Source organism: Colius striatus, chromosome 20, assembly GCF_028858725.1.
Source record: "Colius striatus isolate bColStr4 chromosome 20, bColStr4.1.hap1, whole genome shotgun sequence".
NCBI classification, from domain to species: Eukaryota; Metazoa; Chordata; class Aves; order Coliiformes; family Coliidae; genus Colius; species Colius striatus.
Genome location: NC_084778.1, coordinates 4,251,584 through 4,272,212, shown reverse-complemented (window position 1 = coordinate 4,272,212; position 20,629 = coordinate 4,251,584). Strand labels below are relative to the sequence as shown.

Genomic DNA, 20,629 nt, shown 5'->3' with positions numbered 1-20,629 from the left:
TAATAATAACTACAGCTTTATGGATTAGTTTGTCCTACATTTTTCTCTGCAGATGTCTTAGGCCTAGCACGTAGGACTATTGAGGGGAAAGAAGCAAGTTTAAAGTAGTATGTTGGGTCATTTCAGATAGCCTTTGCTGCTGCCAAAGGGCTTTGGAAATTGTACAGGCTTGAAATGAATTTGTGAAAGCCAGCTGTCTTATCTGATGCTGCCTCCTTTAGGGTCAGAATTACTTTGAGGTCCTCACCTAGTGTGAGGAAAGGAGGACCTTTGCCATGCTTCTCTGTGTGTTTATGTAGGCATTGATTCACACTCTCAGACTTGGCAAATGGAGAATTTTAGTCTGTTAATTCCATTTTTCAGAGGTAAGCTATACTTTGTTTTAGTGGATACCTTTCTTCCTCTTAATAATTATTTGCTGTATGATTCAGTAAATGCATGTTATTTAGAACTGCAATGGTCAGTTTCTGCTTTTATGCTCTATCGGCTTCCAAACATGGAGATCAGACTGTGCAATTCAAGTACAGGTTTCTTGATTTGCTGAGGCAACATTGTAGAAGTAGGTTAAGAAGGATATAGAATGGTCATAGAGGGGTTTAGCAGACAGCACAAGTGGAAGAGTTCAGATACGCTTTTGACAGTAACTTTGGATGATTTACATAGACTAAAAAAAAATCTTATTTGCAGAAAAAAGCAGAAGAAGCTCACAAGATATTTGAAGGTCTTGGTCCAAAAGTTGAACTGGTAAGTCATGAGTTTGGGTGGGGTTTTTTTGGTTTTTCTTTTTTGTCCTATTTTGTGTGTTGACAGTTGCTGTAATTTTGCTGTAGTAGACAGATGTAGTTCTATGTTTATATATAAAGAAATGTGTGTTTAAATGCTTTGGAGAATTGGGGCTGGAGTGAACTAATTGGCTGCATAAGTGTAATTTTTAAAATAGATTTGAATCTTTTTGAGAGAACAGTTTGAATTATGTACATAACTGTTTTGGGTTTTTTCATAAGTAGTTACAATCTAATTTTAACTAATGGAATCTGTACTTTGTGTTAAGTATCTTCTAGTCCCTTCAGATTGCTGCATCTCAGATTGAATGCAGTATGAGCAGAATACTAAACTAATCTTAAATACATTGCATATACTTTTAGAATTACATACATTGAAAAGTACTAAAGCTACCTTTCTAATCCAAAATTATAGCCACTTTACAACCAACCATCAGACACAAAGGTCTACCATGAAAACATCAAAACGTAAGTGCTTTCATACTTTGTCATTCTGCCGTTTAAGGGATCTAGACTTAAATATTCATGCAATTTTTTCACTGCTGTGATTTCCAGATAGGATCTGTGTACTTTAACCATAATTAAAAGCTTCTAGTCCATGTAACTTTCAGGTCTCTCTGTTGCAGAATAGTGCTGCAAAACATGAGATTCAAATGTACTGAAGGCAGAGGGAAACTGTAACTTTTCATTTTAACTTGTTTTATGATCTATTTTTGTCTTTAAGTTGTTAACACTTGTGTTTTACAAAGTCTAAAATACCAGATTTGACCTAGATAGATCTAGTCAACTTTTCCTGAATGTACTGTTCAAAGTGTTTCAAAACTTAACACTGGCAATAAACCATAGGAGGAGTCTTGTTATTTTGATTATTATGATGTAATTATTTATTGACTTAACCACATACTCATTTTCTGTCATGGACTATGAGTGCTTACTGCATGCTACACTTGCTTTTTATTTAGGGCAAACCAAATTCAGTCATTTGAAATAAACTGGTTATCATCTTCTGGAAGGAAAGTAGCTTTTGAGGACAGTAATTTTTTGTTTCTTTTTTAATGTAGAAATTGTTTCTCAGATTTGTAGAAGCTGTGTGTTTTCAGTTCACTGAAAAAAATATTGCTTATAAATTGAAACAAAGGTTTAATAGATTTATTTTAAATGTGTTCAGTTAAGCTTACTTGGACTCAGTTTTAAATGTCTGTAAAGGACCTTCTCTGTGGCATGTTTTTATTGCATCTGATTACTTATAACATCTCAGTTCTTCAAAGATGATGAGAACTAGAAGATGTATCGATCTTTTATTGATTTCCCTCTATAGCAATGTTATAAAATATTAAAATAGTGATCACTTCATTGTAATGAAAATCAGCTGGTTTTGGAAATATATATATTGCTACTAGACTTTGGTGAAAATACTTGAGCTGAATTTTAACTGTCATAAAAGTGCACATTTCTTGCAAATCTTCTTGAGGAGATCCTGCTGTTTTTAACTATGAAGACCAAGGCCTTTTCATGGCTTGTCTACAACACTGACTCAGAAGAAAATGTTTACTGTCACATCTCACTTTGAAACTCAAATACTGGTGTTTTTGAGACAAATTTTACTTCTGTGCCACATTTATTCTGGTTCAAATTTTTTGAAGAAAGTTACTGTCTTCATAAGATCTGTTTATTCATAAGCAATTTCTGCACTACCATTTCCTACAAAAGACCTGAATTGTAGGTTTCAGGTGTGAAGAAATGCAGAGTGAGTTACTGATTATTATTAAGTGCTTTAACTTTTACTGGTATTTTATAATATTTTGTAAGCACAGAAAAAGCACAGATGCTTGTCCTTTAAAACCCTTAAAAAAAAAAGCAATTCTTGACGCACTCCTCCTGTGTTACAGTATAGCAATTCCAAAAGACTTAATTTTGGAGTAATATATTGTGAAACTATTCTTACAAAGTTGTTTGGGGTGTTTTTTTTGCCAAAGAATAATATTGCAAGCCAAATTTACTCATCCTAGCATATTTTCTCTCTTATGGCAAAGGAGAGACCCTAGCTTGAAATTGGAAGCTTTTCTGTCCAACTGTCTTCAACAATCTTTCCTCTCATAAAACACAGTATTAGTTAGATGATGGCTCATCAGGAATTTTCTCTGTTTTCTACCCCTGAAAATATTTTTCATACTAATGATTTGCATCTAGAATGTTGACTAGTTTGTGTCTTATGTATTTCACTTTTTTTTTCTGATCTTGTTTTCCAGAAACCAGGTGATGAGGAAGAAGCTAATACTGTTCTTTAAAAGAAGAAATCATGCAAGAAAACAACGGGTAATGCTACTATGTTTTTGTAAAAAGAGCATATGGTTGCTTTTCTGTCTGGATCCTTGACTTGCATTCCCAAATTTGTCACATAAATACTATTGATAAGGAAAATGAGATCTGAAGCTAAAATTCTGTTGATTGAAAAACTGATCACTTAGTGTAATTTTGTTTAGTTTAAGATTTACTTTTGGAATTTAACAGGAACAGAAAATCTGTCAACGTTACGATCAGCTGATGGAGGCATGGGAGAAAAAGGTTGACAGGATAGAAAATAATCCACGCAGGAAAGCTAAAGAGAGCAAAACAAGAGAGTACTATGAGAAACAATTCCCTGAAATCCGGAAGCAAAGAGAACAGCAAGAACGATTCCAAAGGTATTACCATGGATTTGAAATATTCTTACAAAATGCCTCTTAGGACTTCAGCTGAACCAATTTTATTATAAATTATTTAAGAACTTAACAATTAAGTTTTATCTTCATCACTTTATTCCTTAAAAAAATAATATTAGTATATCATGCAGCATAAACTAAAATATTCTTTCATTTCTTAACTGTGTTTCGTGGCACTGAGATGAAGTTTCACTTTGCATCCTAAGGATCTTTGACTCTCCTCCTTGTATATTCACTGTCTTATGTCTCACTGGTTTTTGTCTCTCCCTGTCCTCTAGGGCTGCTTTAGTGGTGTCCAAATTGTGCCTTTCCTACCCCCTATTTCAGAGTTGCCATAAACCCCTATATTTTCCAAAAGATGTACAGAAAAAGGGCTAATTAGCAGAGACTAGTTAGGTTGTGGTGCTCAGTGAGACTGTATGAATTAAGCTGCTCAAATGCACAAAAAGGTTTATAGAGTTGGTCTTAAGATAGTTGGAGCATCTGCTTCAGGTGAGCCTGTTCTTTTGGGGCCTACACCTTAATTTATACTTAGTATTTTTCTGTCACTGGGTATCTACCTGACTCTGTGTTTCATAATCCCTATATAAATTAGCCTACACATTCAAAAATATCATTTGGCTTCAGTTAGCAATTTGAGCACTTTTCTGTTGTTTTTGCCATGTAATTTTATTCCAGACATTTCTTCTTTCTGAAGAATGCAAGCTATGATAATTAAGTCCCTAGTATTTAATTTTGATCTATCAGACATTTGTTAAATGGAAACTGTATCAAAAAAGTCTTAAAAGGAATGAAGTGCAATTCATTTGAGACTTCACTTTATGATACCATAGGTAGTGATTGAAATTCGAATTAGCTGAAGTTTGATTCAGCTGTGTTGAAATCTGTTTATCTGATGTTTGAAATCATTTTAGCACACCTTTGAGAGTTCAATCTCTGTAAAGATTTCATCTTATTATCTCTTCTGACCCTCTAAATCACCTTACTTCATAAAACATAGGTAAAGCAGATAGTTTGCAACATATTATGAAGGCTGCAAGACCTGTCTTTATGAAATCAAGGAAAGAGGAAAAGAAAATGAACTGTTAGAATAGGAATAGCATTCCTATCTATAAGAAGCTTTTACTTTAAGAATATATCATGTCTCTCTAACTGCAAAACACTTGGGCAGGGACCAATCTTTACATTGTGTTCTATAATGCAATAGCATCTTTGTCTATAGCTGTGCTTACAATATAATTGCCATGTAAATACTAAGGGTCGGTTTGTCAGATTTTGTGCAAATTGATTACTTTAGGAAAATCTTTGAGCAAATGAAAATGTTTTGTCTCTAATTATCAGTGACTTTTATCTCTGAAACCCTGTTTGACTCACATGCTGTAATGTGTTAGAATGTTCTTAAATGTAAAGATCACTAGCTGAAAAGTTCTTCCAAATTACAGCTCTCCACATCAATGCAAAAGTGGAAAATTTCCCTTTGTTGTAAGGAGTCTCAGTGCTGCATTAGTAACTTGAACAAATTGATGAAAGGCAAATGGAATGTGCTTTTTTCTTTAAAAACATGAAATCTGTTCACAGTGTATAATTTCTACTAATTAAATTGGTAATTTCTGTGCCACTGATGAACATTTCTCATACATTACTATGTATCTGCTGAGCATCTCCAACATCTGCTTGAAATGGAATCAGTGGTAACACTCCAGCATGTCCTTGCTGAGCTTTGCAAATTCACCTGTTAAACTGAGCAGTTTGAAATTGCAGTGCATGAACAGAGTTTGTACTCTGAAACTCTTATAAATGAACAGTCCTAACTAATTTGGGAGACTGTTAACAGTGTTTTAAGGCTGTCATTGTTATGCACAAAATCTAAAAATATATCTGTTTTTCACCATACTTTCCTTACTACTTCTTTTTCCTCCTCATTCTAGAGTTGGTCAAAGAGGGGCTGGTCTTTCAGCAACTATTGCTAGGAGTGAACATGAGATTTCTGAAATCATTGATGGACTCTCTGAGCAGGAGGTGAGTCTGTTTTCTGTACTTGGCTATAGAAGCACAGCAAATGACTTGACATCCTTTTATTCTCAATGAAAGGTCTCTTTCGAGGGTTTGGGTTTTTTAATAAGAGGATTTGGGACTGGTTTAAGAGAATCTGGGTGAGGTTTGGCTTGAAATAGGTCTTACAAATACTTTTTTTTTTTACGGGTTATACTGCATAATTGTATCTGTCCTAGATTTTTCTCATGTGTCTGTTCATTGCAGGCTTGCTACAACCTAGTTTTTTACAGTTCTAACAAACATGTGAAAACTCTTCTTGTCTGAAACCCTGCAGCATTTTAGGTTTTCAACATTTGCAACACTGTCTCCTTTAGCTGACTGTATAGTGTTTGTTCACTGAGATACTGACAACTTCTAGAGGAGTTAAGGAGTAGAAAAAAAGTTTCAAACTAGCTGTGAATGTGTAGTGCAATGGAGCTTAGAGATTTGTGTAATCCAAGAACTGTAAATGTTTAGCAACTTTTTGTATTTACCTTTTCTTTTATTCTTTGCCCATAGAATAATGAAAAACAAATGCGTCAGCTCTCTGTCATTCCTCCCATGATGTTTGATGCAGAACAGAGACGAGTGAAGTTCATTAATATGAATGGTCTGATGGAGGATCCCATGAAAGTGTATAAAGACAGACAGTTCATGAATGTCTGGACCGACCATGAGAAAGAGATTTTTAAGGAAAAGTAATGGTCTTGCTTATCTTTTATTTTCATTACATTGCAAGTCACAGTTAACTAGGTAACCCCACAGTAAACGTCAGGCAAGCTGGGAATGCTGAAGCTTTTGTACAGTTAATATTTGATAATGCTCTTAGTTGGATGAATGAAACATTGCAAAAGGTTTAGATTTCACTTATTTTTCAACTGAGTAGGCTCACATGTCATTTAGTCCTTCGTTAAGGAAATCTCTCAGAAGTATTTTAGTTCTACAGTAAGATGCAAATGAGACGATTGGTATATGATCTCATATCAGCTACCAGCTAATTTCAAGGGCTTAGACCTAAATTTGCACAATTTGAAAACTGGGCTATTTAGACTCATTTCAGTTGTATAACTCAAAGGCTTGCTGATGGAACAAACTGTTTGGAAGTCTGCTTATTTACTCATTAATTCTGTTGTTAAATTTAAATAATTTCTGATTTATAAAAGGTTTGTCCAACATCCCAAGAACTTTGGTCTAATTGCTTCCTACCTGGAACGGAAGGTAAGAACTCTTTTAATATAAGTAGAGTCTAGGGTGGGATCCCTAACTTTCCAAATGTAAGTCATTTCTCCCAGAATCATTTTCTCTTTCTGGAAAAAAAAAAAAAAGTCCAAAAAGTTACTGCTTTGCCAAAATTTTATACTATTTGATCAGTAACACAATTGGTGCATGCAAACATCTTAAAAAAGTTAGTGGAATGGCACTGTTGGCAACAGTAAATAGCACTTTAGTTTTGTTCTTATTCGCTTTTTGAAGCAGGTAAGCTTCTTTAACTATCTCACTGCTTAGGTAAGGACATAATTGGCTGTACTGAGCCACTTTGCTAGCTTATAAGAAATCTTGCCACCACCTTTCAGGTCAGTGGGATCCTACTGCTGGCTGAATTAGTTTTTAGAACTAATTTTAGTCTTTAGAACTGATTTCGCAGAACTGACGTAAGAAGTGACAGAGAATCAGGATTTGTTAAGACAACAGTCTCGAATACATACAGTTATGAAAAGCAGAAGCTTTCAAACTTGTATATTGTCTAGTGTAGATTAAATCATGCAGACTGAAGTAGCTGAGGGATATTATAAATACATGAGATATTTAATTTTATGCATAGTTATATTGTTATATTTGTGTGTGAATTCGCTTCCCTGCTGAGAAAACAAATCTGATAGAGTTTTATTTTAGTCTAGAAGATGAATAGTTTAAGTGTTGAGAGAAATTAAATGCTAAAACTGTGAAGTTTTTATGACTAAAACCTATTTTTTTTTACTTTTTCACTTTAGAATGTTCCTGACTGTGTACTGTATTATTACTTGACCAAGAAAAATGAAAATTACAAAGCTCTTGTGCGAAGGAATTATGGTAAACGCAGAGGAAGAAATCAGGTAGCTTAAATTTATTCATCACTTGGGTCTTTTATTTCATTTTTTTCAACAGTCTTAGTGTCTGATATAGCAAGTATATTTTATTTTTTCCATTTTAAAATTTAAGTAGTCCTGACCTCAAGGATGTTCTTGGTCAATTTGTTTTTGATGCTGTGGACTGTCTTTCTTCTTTCCACATTTGGGCCTTTTTTTAGTATGACAATTCATTTTATTTGAGGACCCTGCCATAGACATTGAAGTTGAATCCGTCATTAAATCTCCTGTTGGAACCAACAGAAGTTAGGTTTAGCATGTGAGACTTCCAGTGGAAAATATATAATCACTTCATAATGTCAGTGTTTGTCAAGAAGCAGAAATTAATAGAACTCTTTATTTGGTGGTCAGGCTCAAAATCAAACTGGAACTTCTTAGCAAGAAGAAAGAGACCAATGTAATGTATGTGAATTAAAAATTCTGATGATTCAGGAAGTATTCTCTTGGAAGTTTTAGAAGTCTTTGGAGGAGAAAGAACAGCATGTTATCTACAAAAAGCATATCAATACGTTTGCTAGGCCCCCAGGGTTAATGTGGATATTGGGGAAAAAAATACAAATGAAACTTTGTACTTTTTTTTAAAAAAAATCAAGCAGGAGGTATGCTGTGTATCCACTGAACATCTCCCATGTTCCCTGCTTTTCCCATTCTGATTTTCCCTTGCATCTAGCAGGTATTTTAAAAGTATGGAAAACAGAATGAAAGAGATGCCAGTGACAAGGTTAGGAAAGGTCATATATGAAATAAAGTGCATGAACAGAGTGCTAGATGTAACAACAAAGCCTGCAGGTATTTTGAGTTGGTATCCTTAAGATTAATTTAGTATCTGGAAAGTGGTTTAGTATTGATGTGCTGCAGAAGTACCCAGTGCTTTGTTGGAGCTGAAGCTTGATGGGAGCAGGAGAGGAGGGTCTCTCAAATTCAAGGTTTTAGAAATCCACAGACCTTAAAATCTAAAGAGCTGTGGGCTACTGGATTTATTCATGTCAGCAGTGATGCTAAAGAGGATAATTATTGAGACTGAGAGATTGTGACTGCACAAATCTGCACTGAATTATTAATAAATAATTAGCAACATCTATAATGGATAGTAAAAAAGAACTTGAGTGTTAAACTGCCTTGCTTACTAGGACTTTTTATCTTACGGTTGCAGAATGCAACGCATCTCCCTTCTCCCTCCCACACCCCAGCTTTGTTTGAAGCTGATATTTTTCATATCTCTGAGTAGCAACCTGAAACTTCCTTGCTGATTGGCAAACACAAGTCGTGTAAGATTTATGATTTGCTCCAAGATGTGCTTATGCCAGTAACAGGTGCTTCAGCTTAAACGCTTAATAGTTCATATGGTTTTGTAAATTAGAAGGCAAGCAAGTGAAATATTGCAGTGGAGAAGATACTGATCATGGTAATGATGCTGAAATCCTTCAGAGAATGCAGTGACTACAGCTTGACTCAAGTTTCAGTGTGGGGGCTTTTACTTTAGAGAAACCGAATACTAGATTAAGGCACATCAAGTTAAGAGGGTAAAACTTGTTAAATTCTGATAAGTTTTGTCCTAAAATAGATTTAGAAAGGAGTTTTTATAATATGCTAGCCCAAACAGTTCCAGAATGCTCACAGAGACAACTAAACAAGCACATCTTAAACTAAATGTGACTTTTCAAATGGAGAGGAAGCTTTCAACATAGTACTGGAAGAAAGCACAGCTCTATGATGCTTTTGCATTAATTATAGAGAAACCCCTGAGTAACTCATTGAAAGGAGATTCTCTCCAAGTAAAGTTTTTCATTGAAACTTGGTAGCAAAGCAGTAGATGGTACAGAGTGTGTTTCTGTGGTGTCGCTGCCTGGTCAGCAGAAACACTTGTCTGTGTCTCAAGCCGTGTGCCTTTGCAGCAGGTGCTGCTGTCCAGTGATCTGACTAGACAGAAATTTGCTGTATGTCTGTGAGGGCCAATCAAGCTGAGCTCAGTGGGGATTACCTCTGGTGACTCCGGCGAGATTAGAAGGTTGTATGTGAGATGGACAACTCTGCTCTAGGCAGCTTAAGTGGCAGAATGACACCATTTCCTGGAATAAACACGTTGCTGGGTCAGGCAGCCTCTGCTAAAGAGCTGGGTGATGTCGGTTCTGGTGTGGCTTTTGTCCTTTTGAATTGTACCCTGAGTTAAAGCCCATCCCCTTGCCTGGATAGTAAAAGCTTTAATCAACTGATGAATGTGCAGGTACGTCGGTGACTGAGGCTTCAGCTATTTTAAGGTTTGTGTTTAACCTGCACTTGACCTATTGATTATGCATGTTAAATAAATTCACAGTGAAATAGAGAACTCTGGCTTTTATAAAGTGTGGTGTTTAAGTTGGCAAAAAGAACAAAGGATTTTCAGCAGCTGTTTTGTAATCAGATTATATGTAAAATGCAGGATTTATTTCATTCTTTTCTTCTTCTATAAATGAGGTTTTAAACTCTTTGCTTTTGAGGCCAATCTCTCTAGCACAGTGAAAGTAATTTATTTTAGCATGTCTCTGACATCTTACTTGAAGATTTTTTGCATAACCAAATAATGCCAGCATCTTAAATGCTAATAATTTCCAGCCAGATGACAGTGGTTAGTGTTTGGAGTTTCTGCTCCAGTTCACACTATTAAAATGTCAAAACCAAGTCCTTTTTGTGACTATTTCCAGCCTCTGTTTTGTTAGTGAAACAGTGACACCTGCTGCTACACTTATAGGAAGGTTGATTCCTCTCTGAAAAAGAAAAGCCTGTTTTGAGGAATTTCTCAGCAGACTGTGAAAATGAGTTAATGAAGTCCTAGAACAATCTTGTCATTTCCTGTCCTTGTCTTTCCATGGACTTCAGGTGTTTGTTTGAATGTCACCTTTATAAAATGTTACATGTATTTTTCTTTTTGAAGTTGATTTGCAGACTCTAATGCCCAGTAAGGAACAAGTCAGTTCTGCACACCCAAATCTGAGTGGAGAGCATATGGGTATTGCAGTTCTGCTGAGTGGGGAATTCAAATGAGGAGGTGGTTTGTTTAACCCATTCAAGCCTCGTCAGTGTGAGGCCTGAGAGTCACGTCTGACTCCCAGCTCTGTCTTACTTTCCCTAGTTTCTTATAAAAACATATTTAATGCAAATTTCAAGCTGTAGTCATGCATTCTGAATTAAACTTATGTATTTTCAGAGAGGAGGAAGAGTTCTTCCTGCAGCCTTGGGCTGTCATTTCACATTCATCTTGTATGGTGCCTAGTATAGGCGGCTTTTCTGTGGCACTCAGAAGATCACTTTGCTGTATATACTAGTTAATATGATTAAGCTCTAGGTGTTTGATGTGAGTTGCTGGCTTTTGAGGCCCATCAGGAGAATTCATGTAAGGGTTCTGGCATTCTGGGGAGTGGGTTACATGGTTTATTTAGAGGCAGCCAACTACGGCTTGGTGTTTTAACCTGGAGAGGAAGGAGCTTGCAGGCAAGCTATGGACAGAAATGTGGCAGTGTTGGAAAGTGAGGTATTTTGGCCATGTGTGAAAAAGCAATATTTAAGCTTCTAAATACATTTAGGGAGAACAGACATACTGAAACTTAAGGAAATCTTTACTGTAGACACATTTGTTAGATCTTTCCTAATACTTTTTTCCCTTTATATGAACAGTGTCATTTTTCTAATAGCTTTCTTAAAACATCACAGGATATTTGGCTTGTGTGAAGTTAGGCCACAGCTAACAGCAAAGTCAGATAGGGAATACCAAGGCCTTTATTTTTTAGCATTATTTTGTGTGTGTGGCTGATAAGGTTCAGCAAAGACAATGCCATAAATTTTTCTTACATGTTTTAGCCGAGTTTTTTGTTTGGTGAGGGTCTTTCTTAGTTTTTATTTGAGCAGCTGTAAGGAACCCTGCTGATAATTCAATGTGACCATATTAAATAACAGAAATTTCTTCCATTAATTCCTGTTTGAAGCAGAAATTTGATCTTTTGGAAAGTTAATTCCTGACCCAATTTTTTGTACATTTATATTGTTTAATTACTAACTACAGTTTTCAGAAGGTGACTTAGAGTTGGCCATAATTTTCATGCTACAAGATCTGCTTCCAAGTTGTAAGCTATCATGTTTCACTATTTTAAAACAGACAACATTAAAAATAAAATCTGAGAAGATCAACAGCATTACTGTGCAAGATGTTGGTCAGACCTCTCTTGGCACTTTTAAAATGTAGCTGTTCATTTTTAGTGTGGCATACAACAGCAGATGTGTTTGTTGACTCATGTATGTGTACATGATGACCTCTGTGCTCATGCTGCAAAAGAAGCCTGTATCTCCATGGAATTTATAAGACAAAATACCATATCTGAATGAGACAGATGACCAAAAGAAACACAAGAGAAAATAAAGTGAGAACTACTAAGGATAAACAGCTAATATATAGAAACTGCACATTCTGTGGCAAATGGAGCTTCTGAAGTCTGGGAGATAATGTCTGGAACATCACATAATTATGATTTCAGGGTGTAGATAGGTGTTGCAGTTTTTGGCAGAGACATTTTACATTGACTAATGTGCAGTGACTGTAACTCAACCTGTTATCAAGTGGGAGACAGCATCGACGTTTGTGCTGCTTCAAGTACAAGTTGCTGCAACCTTCTGTGATCAAGTTGTTATAAAATGTAAATTTCATTTCAGCAGCAAATTGCTCGTCCTTCTCAAGAAGAAAAGGTAGAAGAAAAAGTAGAAGAGGAAAAATCAGAAAAAGCAGAGAAAAAAGAAGAGGAGAAGAAAGATGAGGAGGAAAAGGATGAGAAGGAGGAATCTAAGTAAGTACATATACTGAAAATGTGATAATTCACCTTATATTGCAGTTTATTGCAGAGATCAGAGCAGGATTGGAATTAGCCTCACAGTGAAATCTGGGCTGAAAACTGTTCCTGTTTAGGTTAGGTTTTGTGCTTTAAGGAATATGTCTGAATTTCTGTGTCTTGCTGAACTAGTTAGAGCTATGGAAAAAGCCAAAGGGATTTTTTTTTTTACACATGCAATGATTTTCATATCTTGTTGGTTTAGGCTTTTTTCATATGTTCTATCACAGTATTTGTATTTTCTTTAAATTTGATACTGTCATGTACCTGTGTTCTCTAGCAACTCTGGGTCATGGTCTGTAAATTCTGTTTTTAAAGGCGTCTTTTGGCTTCATGGAGTTTTGTTTGATGTTTGTTCGGGGAGTATTTCTACATTGATAGTCAGGAATATATGCCAGTAATGGCTATCTGAATGTGACTGAATTGTATTTTAACTACTCCCAGAGAGAATACCAAAGAAAAGGACAAGACTGAAGTTGCACCAGAGGAAACAGAGGAAAGGGAGCAGGCCACTCCTAGGGGCAGAAAAACGGCCAATAGTCAAGGTCGTCGTAAGGGCAGAATCACCAGGTCAATGACAAATGAAGCTGCACAAGCAAATGCTGCTGCAGCTGCAGCCACTGAAGAACCACCACCACCTCTTCCACCCCCACCAGAACCTTGTGAGTAGCATTTACAGGACACTTGGGGACCCATCTAGTCACCAGGCTCTTCACTGACATAAGGCTGTTTTCTGTGCATCCAATGCACTTTTATTTTTTTTTGTTTAGTATTACATCTTTATTGTTAGATCTGCTTATGATTTTATGACTGTGTGGTACTGGTAAACTTCCTGAGTGTAACTTCACAAATACAATGTATTTTATCAGTTGATGCTTGTTCGAAACATGTGTGGTACAAAAAAAAAAGGCAGTTCTGCTATTCTATAATGTTTTCTCTCTTTGCAGAGTTAATGATGAGTCTGTAGAGATCCAAATGCCTCTGACACAGATTAACCTACTGGCTGTAGCTCACAGAGGTTATTGTTAAATAGGGAGGCTTGATATTTGAGTACTTTAGAGAGTTTCATAATCTGAAATAGATCCTAGCAAGTTGTTTTTGTTGTTGTTCCTACATTAGATGGCAAGAGGCTTCTTTAAAATAATGTTACCTTCTTGACACATATGGTTAGAAAAGACTACACCATCGCTGGCTTCACGTCAGAAAAAGTGAACATAATTTGTGGTGGTGAAGAAATACTGGCAAACAGAAAACCTTGTGGCTAGTAAATAATTATCCAAGATGGTGAGGCAGGTTTTGTATTTGGTTTTTTCTTGCAGTGCTCTCCTGTAGCAAAGTTTGTTGCTCTTAGCTTTTCAATTGGGTAGTTACAGGCAGCTGCCATTCTAGAACTTGTAACAGCTCTTGTTGCTCAGATAATCTAGAGGAGTGAATGAGAAGTATTTTGCATTGAGTCATGCTTTGTTTCCTGCATGTTTTTAGTTAATATTTTCTTTGTTTTACTTTATTTTTCTCCATCTCTAAGCAGTAAATAACCATTTTGGTACTTTCCACATAGCTTATAGTGCATTGGATTGCTGCTTTTAGTAGTTGATGGTAATTATTGACAGTTTAAATAAAATGTTAGTGTTGAATACATCTTAAGTTACTTATAAGTCTTCCTTAACAGACAATTAATCATAGTTTTGTAGTCAGAATACTTTTGAACAACTTATTCTGCTGAGATTGTGGTGATTCCTACTATAGCTCTAACTTAGTTTAGTGGAGACTGACTGCTTCCCACCACCAAGAACAGCTTTCCCAAGAGACTTGAAGAAGCCTTAATGTGAATAGACTAGCTGACTGTGGGATGCATGATTGGTGCCATAATAATGAATCCTGATCCTTTCTCTGATCAGTGTCTTTGTTTCATAGAATCATAGAATGGTAGGGGTTGGAAGGGACCTTTAGAGATCATCCAGTCCAACCTCCCTGCAGAAGCAGGTTCACCTAGATCAGGTCACATAGGAACATGTCCAGGTGGGTCTTGAAGACCTCCAAGGAAGGAGACTCCACAACCCCTCTGGGCAGCCTGTGCCAGGGCTCCCTCACCCTCACAGTAAAATAGCTTTTTCTTATATTTAAGTGGAACTTTTTGTGTTCCAGCTTCATCCCATTGTTTCTCTTTCAGCTTCTGCAGAGCCTGTGGAAACATCTCGCTGGACAGAGGAAGAAATGGAGGTTGCTAAGAAAGGTAAACCTTGTAAAGCTTTTGACCTACTTCTGAATACTGTGTTTACTGAATATTGTATTTACAAAATTACAGTCATTGACTGAGTTACTCAGCACCAGTGCTGTGATTTATTTTTCTGCAACACTGCGCTGAATCAGTAATTTGAAATTTTCTGTTGAATCTTTCATTAAAAAAATAAAGGGCAAACATCTTGAACAGACAAAATGAGGTTTTTGAGGCTTGTGTTGACTTTTTTCATATGGACTACTTCAAACTGTTTGATGTTGTACTTGGTTTATGGAAGTCTGTGAAGCAGATGGGAAGGTGTGTGTGAGGTACATGTACAAAGTAATGTGTTTGTAAGTTACAAAAATTCCTTTTGTATAAGACATTTTCACAGAAAGGATAATGTTTATAACTTGTCTATTCATTTGTCAGATACTGTTACTTGTAAATTTTATGCATAAAAGAAATGTTTGAGCAGAGGTGTTACATATTAACAACAGCAAATGGTTAAGTTGGAAGACTTCAGAAGCAGACATCCAGGTTGACACAGCTGGTTTTTGTCCCATGAGTAGTTATGAAATACATTGTCATAGCGAGAGTTCTCTTAAGGACAAGAGTACTTCTATATCTTACCTTCCAATAGGCACTGTTGTCTCATGTATTTGGGTTTGCATAGCTGAACTATTTCACTGTTCCTTCTTCTCTCTTTGCACAGGCCTAGTGGAGCACGGACGGAACTGGGCAGCAATTGCCAAAATGGTCGGGACAAAAAGTGAAGCTCAGTGTAAGAACTTCTACTTCAACTATAAAAGGAGACACAATCTGGACAGCCTCCTTCAACAGCACAAACAGAAGGTAAGTGAGGTGATCATTGACTATTCTGCAGGAGAAAACTTGGTATCTTTCTGAAGTCATTCATCATGCTTCACTAAAACTGTTTTGCAGTCACTACCTGTTTCTTTTGATTTGTTTTATGTTGTAACATAGATCTCCTAGAAAAGGTGACCAATGCTCACTGATCTGTGATACCAATCACTTCTTATTTTAAAATGCAGTAGGTTTTTTTTCTCTCAGATAGGACACCCAAGCCTGGAGAATTCTCTAGTTCCTTTTCCCTACGCCAGCAACTATGGAAGTTCAGGTCATGACTGTAGAACAATTACCTTGAAACACAATGAGCACTAACCTTACAAAATCGAACAAAAGAATTAGTAGAAGGTCAGGAACTGAAAGTTTTTGAGCATCTAAAGTAGGATCCTGAGTGCTGAAATCCTCTAAACTGCAGTATTGTCCTAGTCTTGAAGAGCATCAGTGGCTGTGTGGGTTGCAGTAATTCTGTTGTCCCCCAAACATATCTTGAGATAGTGGTTTGTTTCCTAACTTATTTTTAATCAAGAGCAGCAAAAGCTGGCCTGAAGGTAAAAGACTGCCTTTGTGAAAGAATCTATGCTAAATAAAGATTCTTTCATTTCAACTTCAGGCTGATAAATGAGAATACAGGTAAAAGCAAATAATACAGATGTTCAATGTCATGTAAATGCCGTGTCTTTATCAGTCCTCACGAAGGCCCCGCGAGGAGCGAGATGTGTCCCAGTGTGAGAGTGTAGCTTCAACGGTGTCAGCTCAGGAGGATGAAGACATTGAAGCTTCTAATGAGGAAGAGAATCCCGAAGACAGTGAAGGTATCTTCTCTGGGAAGGAAACTTGTGCGTAGATAGAAAGGGCCAAATGTCTTGTGCCAATTCTGTGCTCAGAAAGCTGTGTTTTGCTTCATAATGTAGTGCTCAAATACAATGTTACAATTGGACTTTAGCAATTGGAACTCACTGGATAGAAGAAGCATCTTTAGTTTTGAGCAGCCTTAAAATGCTGTTGCTTAGTATTCTTAGATGCTTTGACTATGTTATCACCTATAAGGTAAACAGACAGCACCTGATCAAAGTATTGGGGTGTGTTTGAAACAAGTTGAATAAGAGATATATGACCTTTGGTAGTTGTTAGTCTCAGTAAAGCTTCAGATGGGCAATTTTAAGTGGTGTTTTTTAAAAAAACTGTGTTGATTGCAACTGCTAATAATTATAGGCACACACCATCATTCATTTTTGCCAGCCTTTTATGGAGCTGCAAGCAGTAGAATTCATAAACAGTGAGTGAAAGAATACAGCTGTTGAGCATGTTGGTTTGTAGTTGTTGGTGTTTTTTTAAGCTGCTCTCTGTGTGTAATCCAGCAAATTGTCCATTCCTATAATAAGTAAAACTTAATTATTTTTTTTAAAGATGGGTAGGTTAAAATTGATGGATCTTTATTACATCCATTTATTTAACAAACATTGTTAAAATATCAATATGATTCTAAGGAGTTGTTGTGGTTTAAACTCCTTCCCCCCATGATGGGATGGGGAATAGAAAAGATGAAGAGTGCTCATGGGTCAAGACAAGGACAGGGAGGACCCTCTCACCAGTTATGGTCTGATTATTCTGTATAGTATGGTTATTCTGTAGAAGCAGTTAATTGAAGCCTAGTTAGGTTTCATCAATGTTGACCCTTTATGCTAAAACCCTTTTTTCCCCCCAGGTGCTGAAAATAGTTCTGATACAGAAAGTGCTCCATCTCCAACTCCAGCAGAACCTGCTAAACCAAGTGAAGAAACTCCACCTGAGAGTGCTGCCTCAAAAGTAACTACTGAGACCATAACAGAACAAGAACCTACCATTAAACCTGCAACCAGCACATCTCCCTCCTTAGCAGCCCAGAGTGTATCAACAGCTGAAAGTCAAGCCCCTGAGCCACAGGTTAAGGAAGAAATAAATACTGAAGCAGAAGAGCCTATGGAGGTTGACACTAGGAGCCATGCAGTTGAAGCTAAGCCTGTGATTACTCTTCCTGTGCATACCAAAGTAGAACCTGTAGAGACTGAAATGAGGCTGCCAGAAAATATTCAAGTGAAAATAGAGGGTGATACCAAAGAGAGAGAGATGGAGAAACCCAAGGAAAAGTCAGAACCAGAGGAAATGGACTATAGTCTATCACAACAAGTTAATACAGCAAGACAAGAATCCCATTCAGATAATGACTCGAGTGCCACTTGTAGTGCTGATGAGGAAGTTGATGGAGAACCTGACAGACAAGGGTGAGTTTCATTGTTTAGCATTCAAATATTGTCATCTTTAACGAGTTGTTTAAAAGGAGTTTTACTTAAGTGATCAAAAACTGTCAGCAATAGGGACATTTTTGTGATGAATGTCTACTGGGGAAAGAATCTTTTGTGTAAATGCAACAGAGGGAAATGTTGATTTAAAATTTTGATGAAAAGCTGGAAGAAGGCTCTTCTAAGGCAGGCTAAGTCAAAATTCCATGGTGATAGGCTATGTAGATGGCAGACTAGCACAACTACATGGAAGTTAGAGAATGAGGAAATTCTGGATCTCTTGAAGGCTTTTAATGATAGAGTAGTGAAAGTATTTCTCACTCTGTCTTGGTTTTGGCTGGGATAGCATTAATTTTCTTCCTAGTAGCTGGTACAGGGCTACATTTTGGATTTACTGTGATAACAATGTTGATAACACATGGATGTTTTGGTTGCTACTAAGTAGGGCTTATCCTAAGTGAAGGACTTCTCAGTTTCCCATACTCTACCAGTGAAGATGTACACAAGAAACTGGGAGGGAGCATGGCCAGGAAAGCTGACCCAAACTAGCTAAAGGGCTATTCCATACCATAGGATGTCATGCCCAGTGTATAAACTGGAGGGAGTTGGCAGGACGGGGCAGATGGCTGCCGGGGCATCAGTCAGCAAGTGGTGAGCAACTGCATGGTGCATCACTTGGATTTTCTTGGGTTCTGTTTCTCTTTGTTCTATTTCTTCACATTATTATTGTTATTTTATATTATTATTGTTGTTGTGATTACAGTTTATTTTCTTTATCATAGTGTTTTTCTCTCAGCTCATGAGTTTTGTTGTAGGGCTTTTTCCTCTCTGCCTCACTGGGGGTGGGGCGGGAAGTGAATGAGCAGTTGCGTGGTGCTTAGTTGCTGCCTGGGGTTAAACCACAACACACTCTTACCACTCAGTGTCTGCATTAATGGGTGAATGTCCTGAGAAATGGATGACCCCTTTCTCCAAAGCATACAGTTTCTTCATGCAAACATCTTAGTTCTTGGGAACTTGACCCTAAACACTGTGGATAAAACATGTGGATACATGAGTATAGAGGACTTTAAATGGACAGTGCTGCATGTCTTTGGAATCATTTATCTTTTGGAGGATGGCTGACACCACTGATGATATTTAAAGTATTTTTAGTGTTCTGTTGGTGTGATTCCTGTGTAACTATAGTGTAGCATCAGAGCCTTTGCTCCCTCCCTCTCTGCAGTCTTAATATACACACAGTATCAGGGATAGATGTTAAATGTCAAAAGTATCCAGTATCATTGTTCTGCATGTGGTCTTTAGAAGAGCGCAGCTGATGGTGTTTCTATTGCCTTTTCAGACATCATCTTTCCACTTCACAGATGTATTAGCTCTCCATGTGGAAGTAGTCTATTGTATACTATTGCTTATTTATTTCCTGTGGACTAAATATATCTAGTACTTCCTATCTTTTTTTTCCTCCAAAGCATTCTTTATAAAGAAGAGTGCATTCTTGCAGTGCTGTGCACATAGAAACTGCATACATAAATGTCTGCCATTGGCAATTCTGACCTTTTCTTTTGGTATTTCTATGTATCATAAAAATGCAGCAGCATCTGTTGCCTATTCTACCAGATGTGCTGTGGGACAAAACCCAACATGATGCTGATTTTTCAGCTATTTGTCCAGTGTATTAAATGTGGTGGATTTTTGAAGTTGAGAGGCATTGTTTTGCCTGTAAATTTTTAGAGATGTTAAATCTTGATCAGAGATACAGAATCATGGAATCTTGGTCTTTTTGGTGATGTTTTTCCTTTCCTTTTCTCTCTTTTTCTAGTATCTTCAGCAGAGAGTCAAAGCCCTCACTATTAAATCCCACTGGATCAATATTGGTATCATCCACGATAAAGCAAGGGCAGATGGACCTGCAACAGCTTCACCACCGAGCTGCTGTCATACCACCTATGGTATGGGATGTTTTAAGTGATATTTGAACCTGTGGTCCCTTAAACTAATTTCAACACTAAAGCTGCAAAACAATGTGAAACAAATGAGGAAATACACCATTTGCTTTGTCTCATGCTTTTGAGGTTGGGAAAATGGGAAAGTTAAATACAAACATGTATGCAAGTGATAGCTTAAGAACAGGTGGACCATTTGAAACACTCACTGTAGACTACAGCCACTGGGCAACATAGTTACTTTTCTAAGTACCTGTATTAATGCACCTGTTGTTAATACCTTCCCGTCCTTGTAGGTTTCCTGCAGTCCCTGTACTGTTCCTGTTGGAACCCCAGTGAGTGGTTACGCCCTGTATCAACGGCACATTAAAGCGATGCATGAGTCAGCTCTGCTGGAGGAGCAGCGCCAGAGGCAAGAGCAGCTGGATATGGAGTATCGAAGTGCTGTGAGCCCTTGTGGCCCTTCCAAGAGCCCTAATGTTGAGTGGGAAGGTAGGCATTTTCACATGTCATGGAAGTAACCCGATGTTTTATGTCCATATGTTACATTGATGCCTCATTTAAGAATGACAGTTTAGTGTACTGATAATTAACTGTTGCTTTCTGATAGCACTTAATTGAAGGAACTTGTCTACTATAGAGATCCTGCTGCAGTTACAATGTTTGAAAACTACCTTGTAGCCCCTTTAGATAAGGCAGAAAAACTGTCTCTATTTGGGTGAAATCCAGAAATAAGTTGTTCCTACAGAGTCAGAAGGATTAGGTGTCAAGGTGAGAGGATCCAGATGACTTTGTGTGATGACTTCTATTTGAGAAGCTTAA

General features: G+C 37.1%; 1 protein-coding gene across 8 annotated transcripts in view; it reads left to right on the top strand.

Moving 5' to 3' along the window:
- Window positions 1-20,629, top strand: part of NCOR1 (nuclear receptor corepressor 1) — a 67,383-nt gene that overhangs the window by 23,398 nt on the left and 23,356 nt on the right. For 7 of the 8 annotated variants that reach the window (XM_062012513.1, XM_062012509.1, XM_062012510.1 and 4 more), the window contains 16 exons: window positions 688-744; window positions 1,198-1,250; window positions 3,032-3,098; window positions 3,294-3,466; window positions 5,413-5,503; window positions 6,038-6,216; window positions 6,682-6,736; window positions 7,510-7,611; window positions 12,325-12,455; window positions 12,942-13,159; window positions 14,668-14,730; window positions 15,431-15,570; window positions 16,271-16,397; window positions 17,291-17,846; window positions 19,684-19,813; window positions 20,104-20,299. In XM_062012513.1, coding sequence (XP_061868497.1) covers window positions 688-744; window positions 1,198-1,250; window positions 3,032-3,098; window positions 3,294-3,466; window positions 5,413-5,503; window positions 6,038-6,216; window positions 6,682-6,736; window positions 7,510-7,611; window positions 12,325-12,455; window positions 12,942-13,159; window positions 14,668-14,730; window positions 15,431-15,570; window positions 16,271-16,397; window positions 17,291-17,846; window positions 19,684-19,813; window positions 20,104-20,299 — 2,338 coding nt within the window. The remainder of the gene's footprint in view (window positions 1-687; window positions 745-1,197; window positions 1,251-3,031; window positions 3,099-3,293; window positions 3,467-5,412; window positions 5,504-6,037; window positions 6,217-6,681; window positions 6,737-7,509; window positions 7,612-12,324; window positions 12,456-12,941; window positions 13,160-14,667; window positions 14,731-15,430; window positions 15,571-16,270; window positions 16,398-17,290; window positions 17,847-19,683; window positions 19,814-20,103; window positions 20,300-20,629) is intronic. The other variant, XM_062012514.1, reaches the window with a different exon arrangement.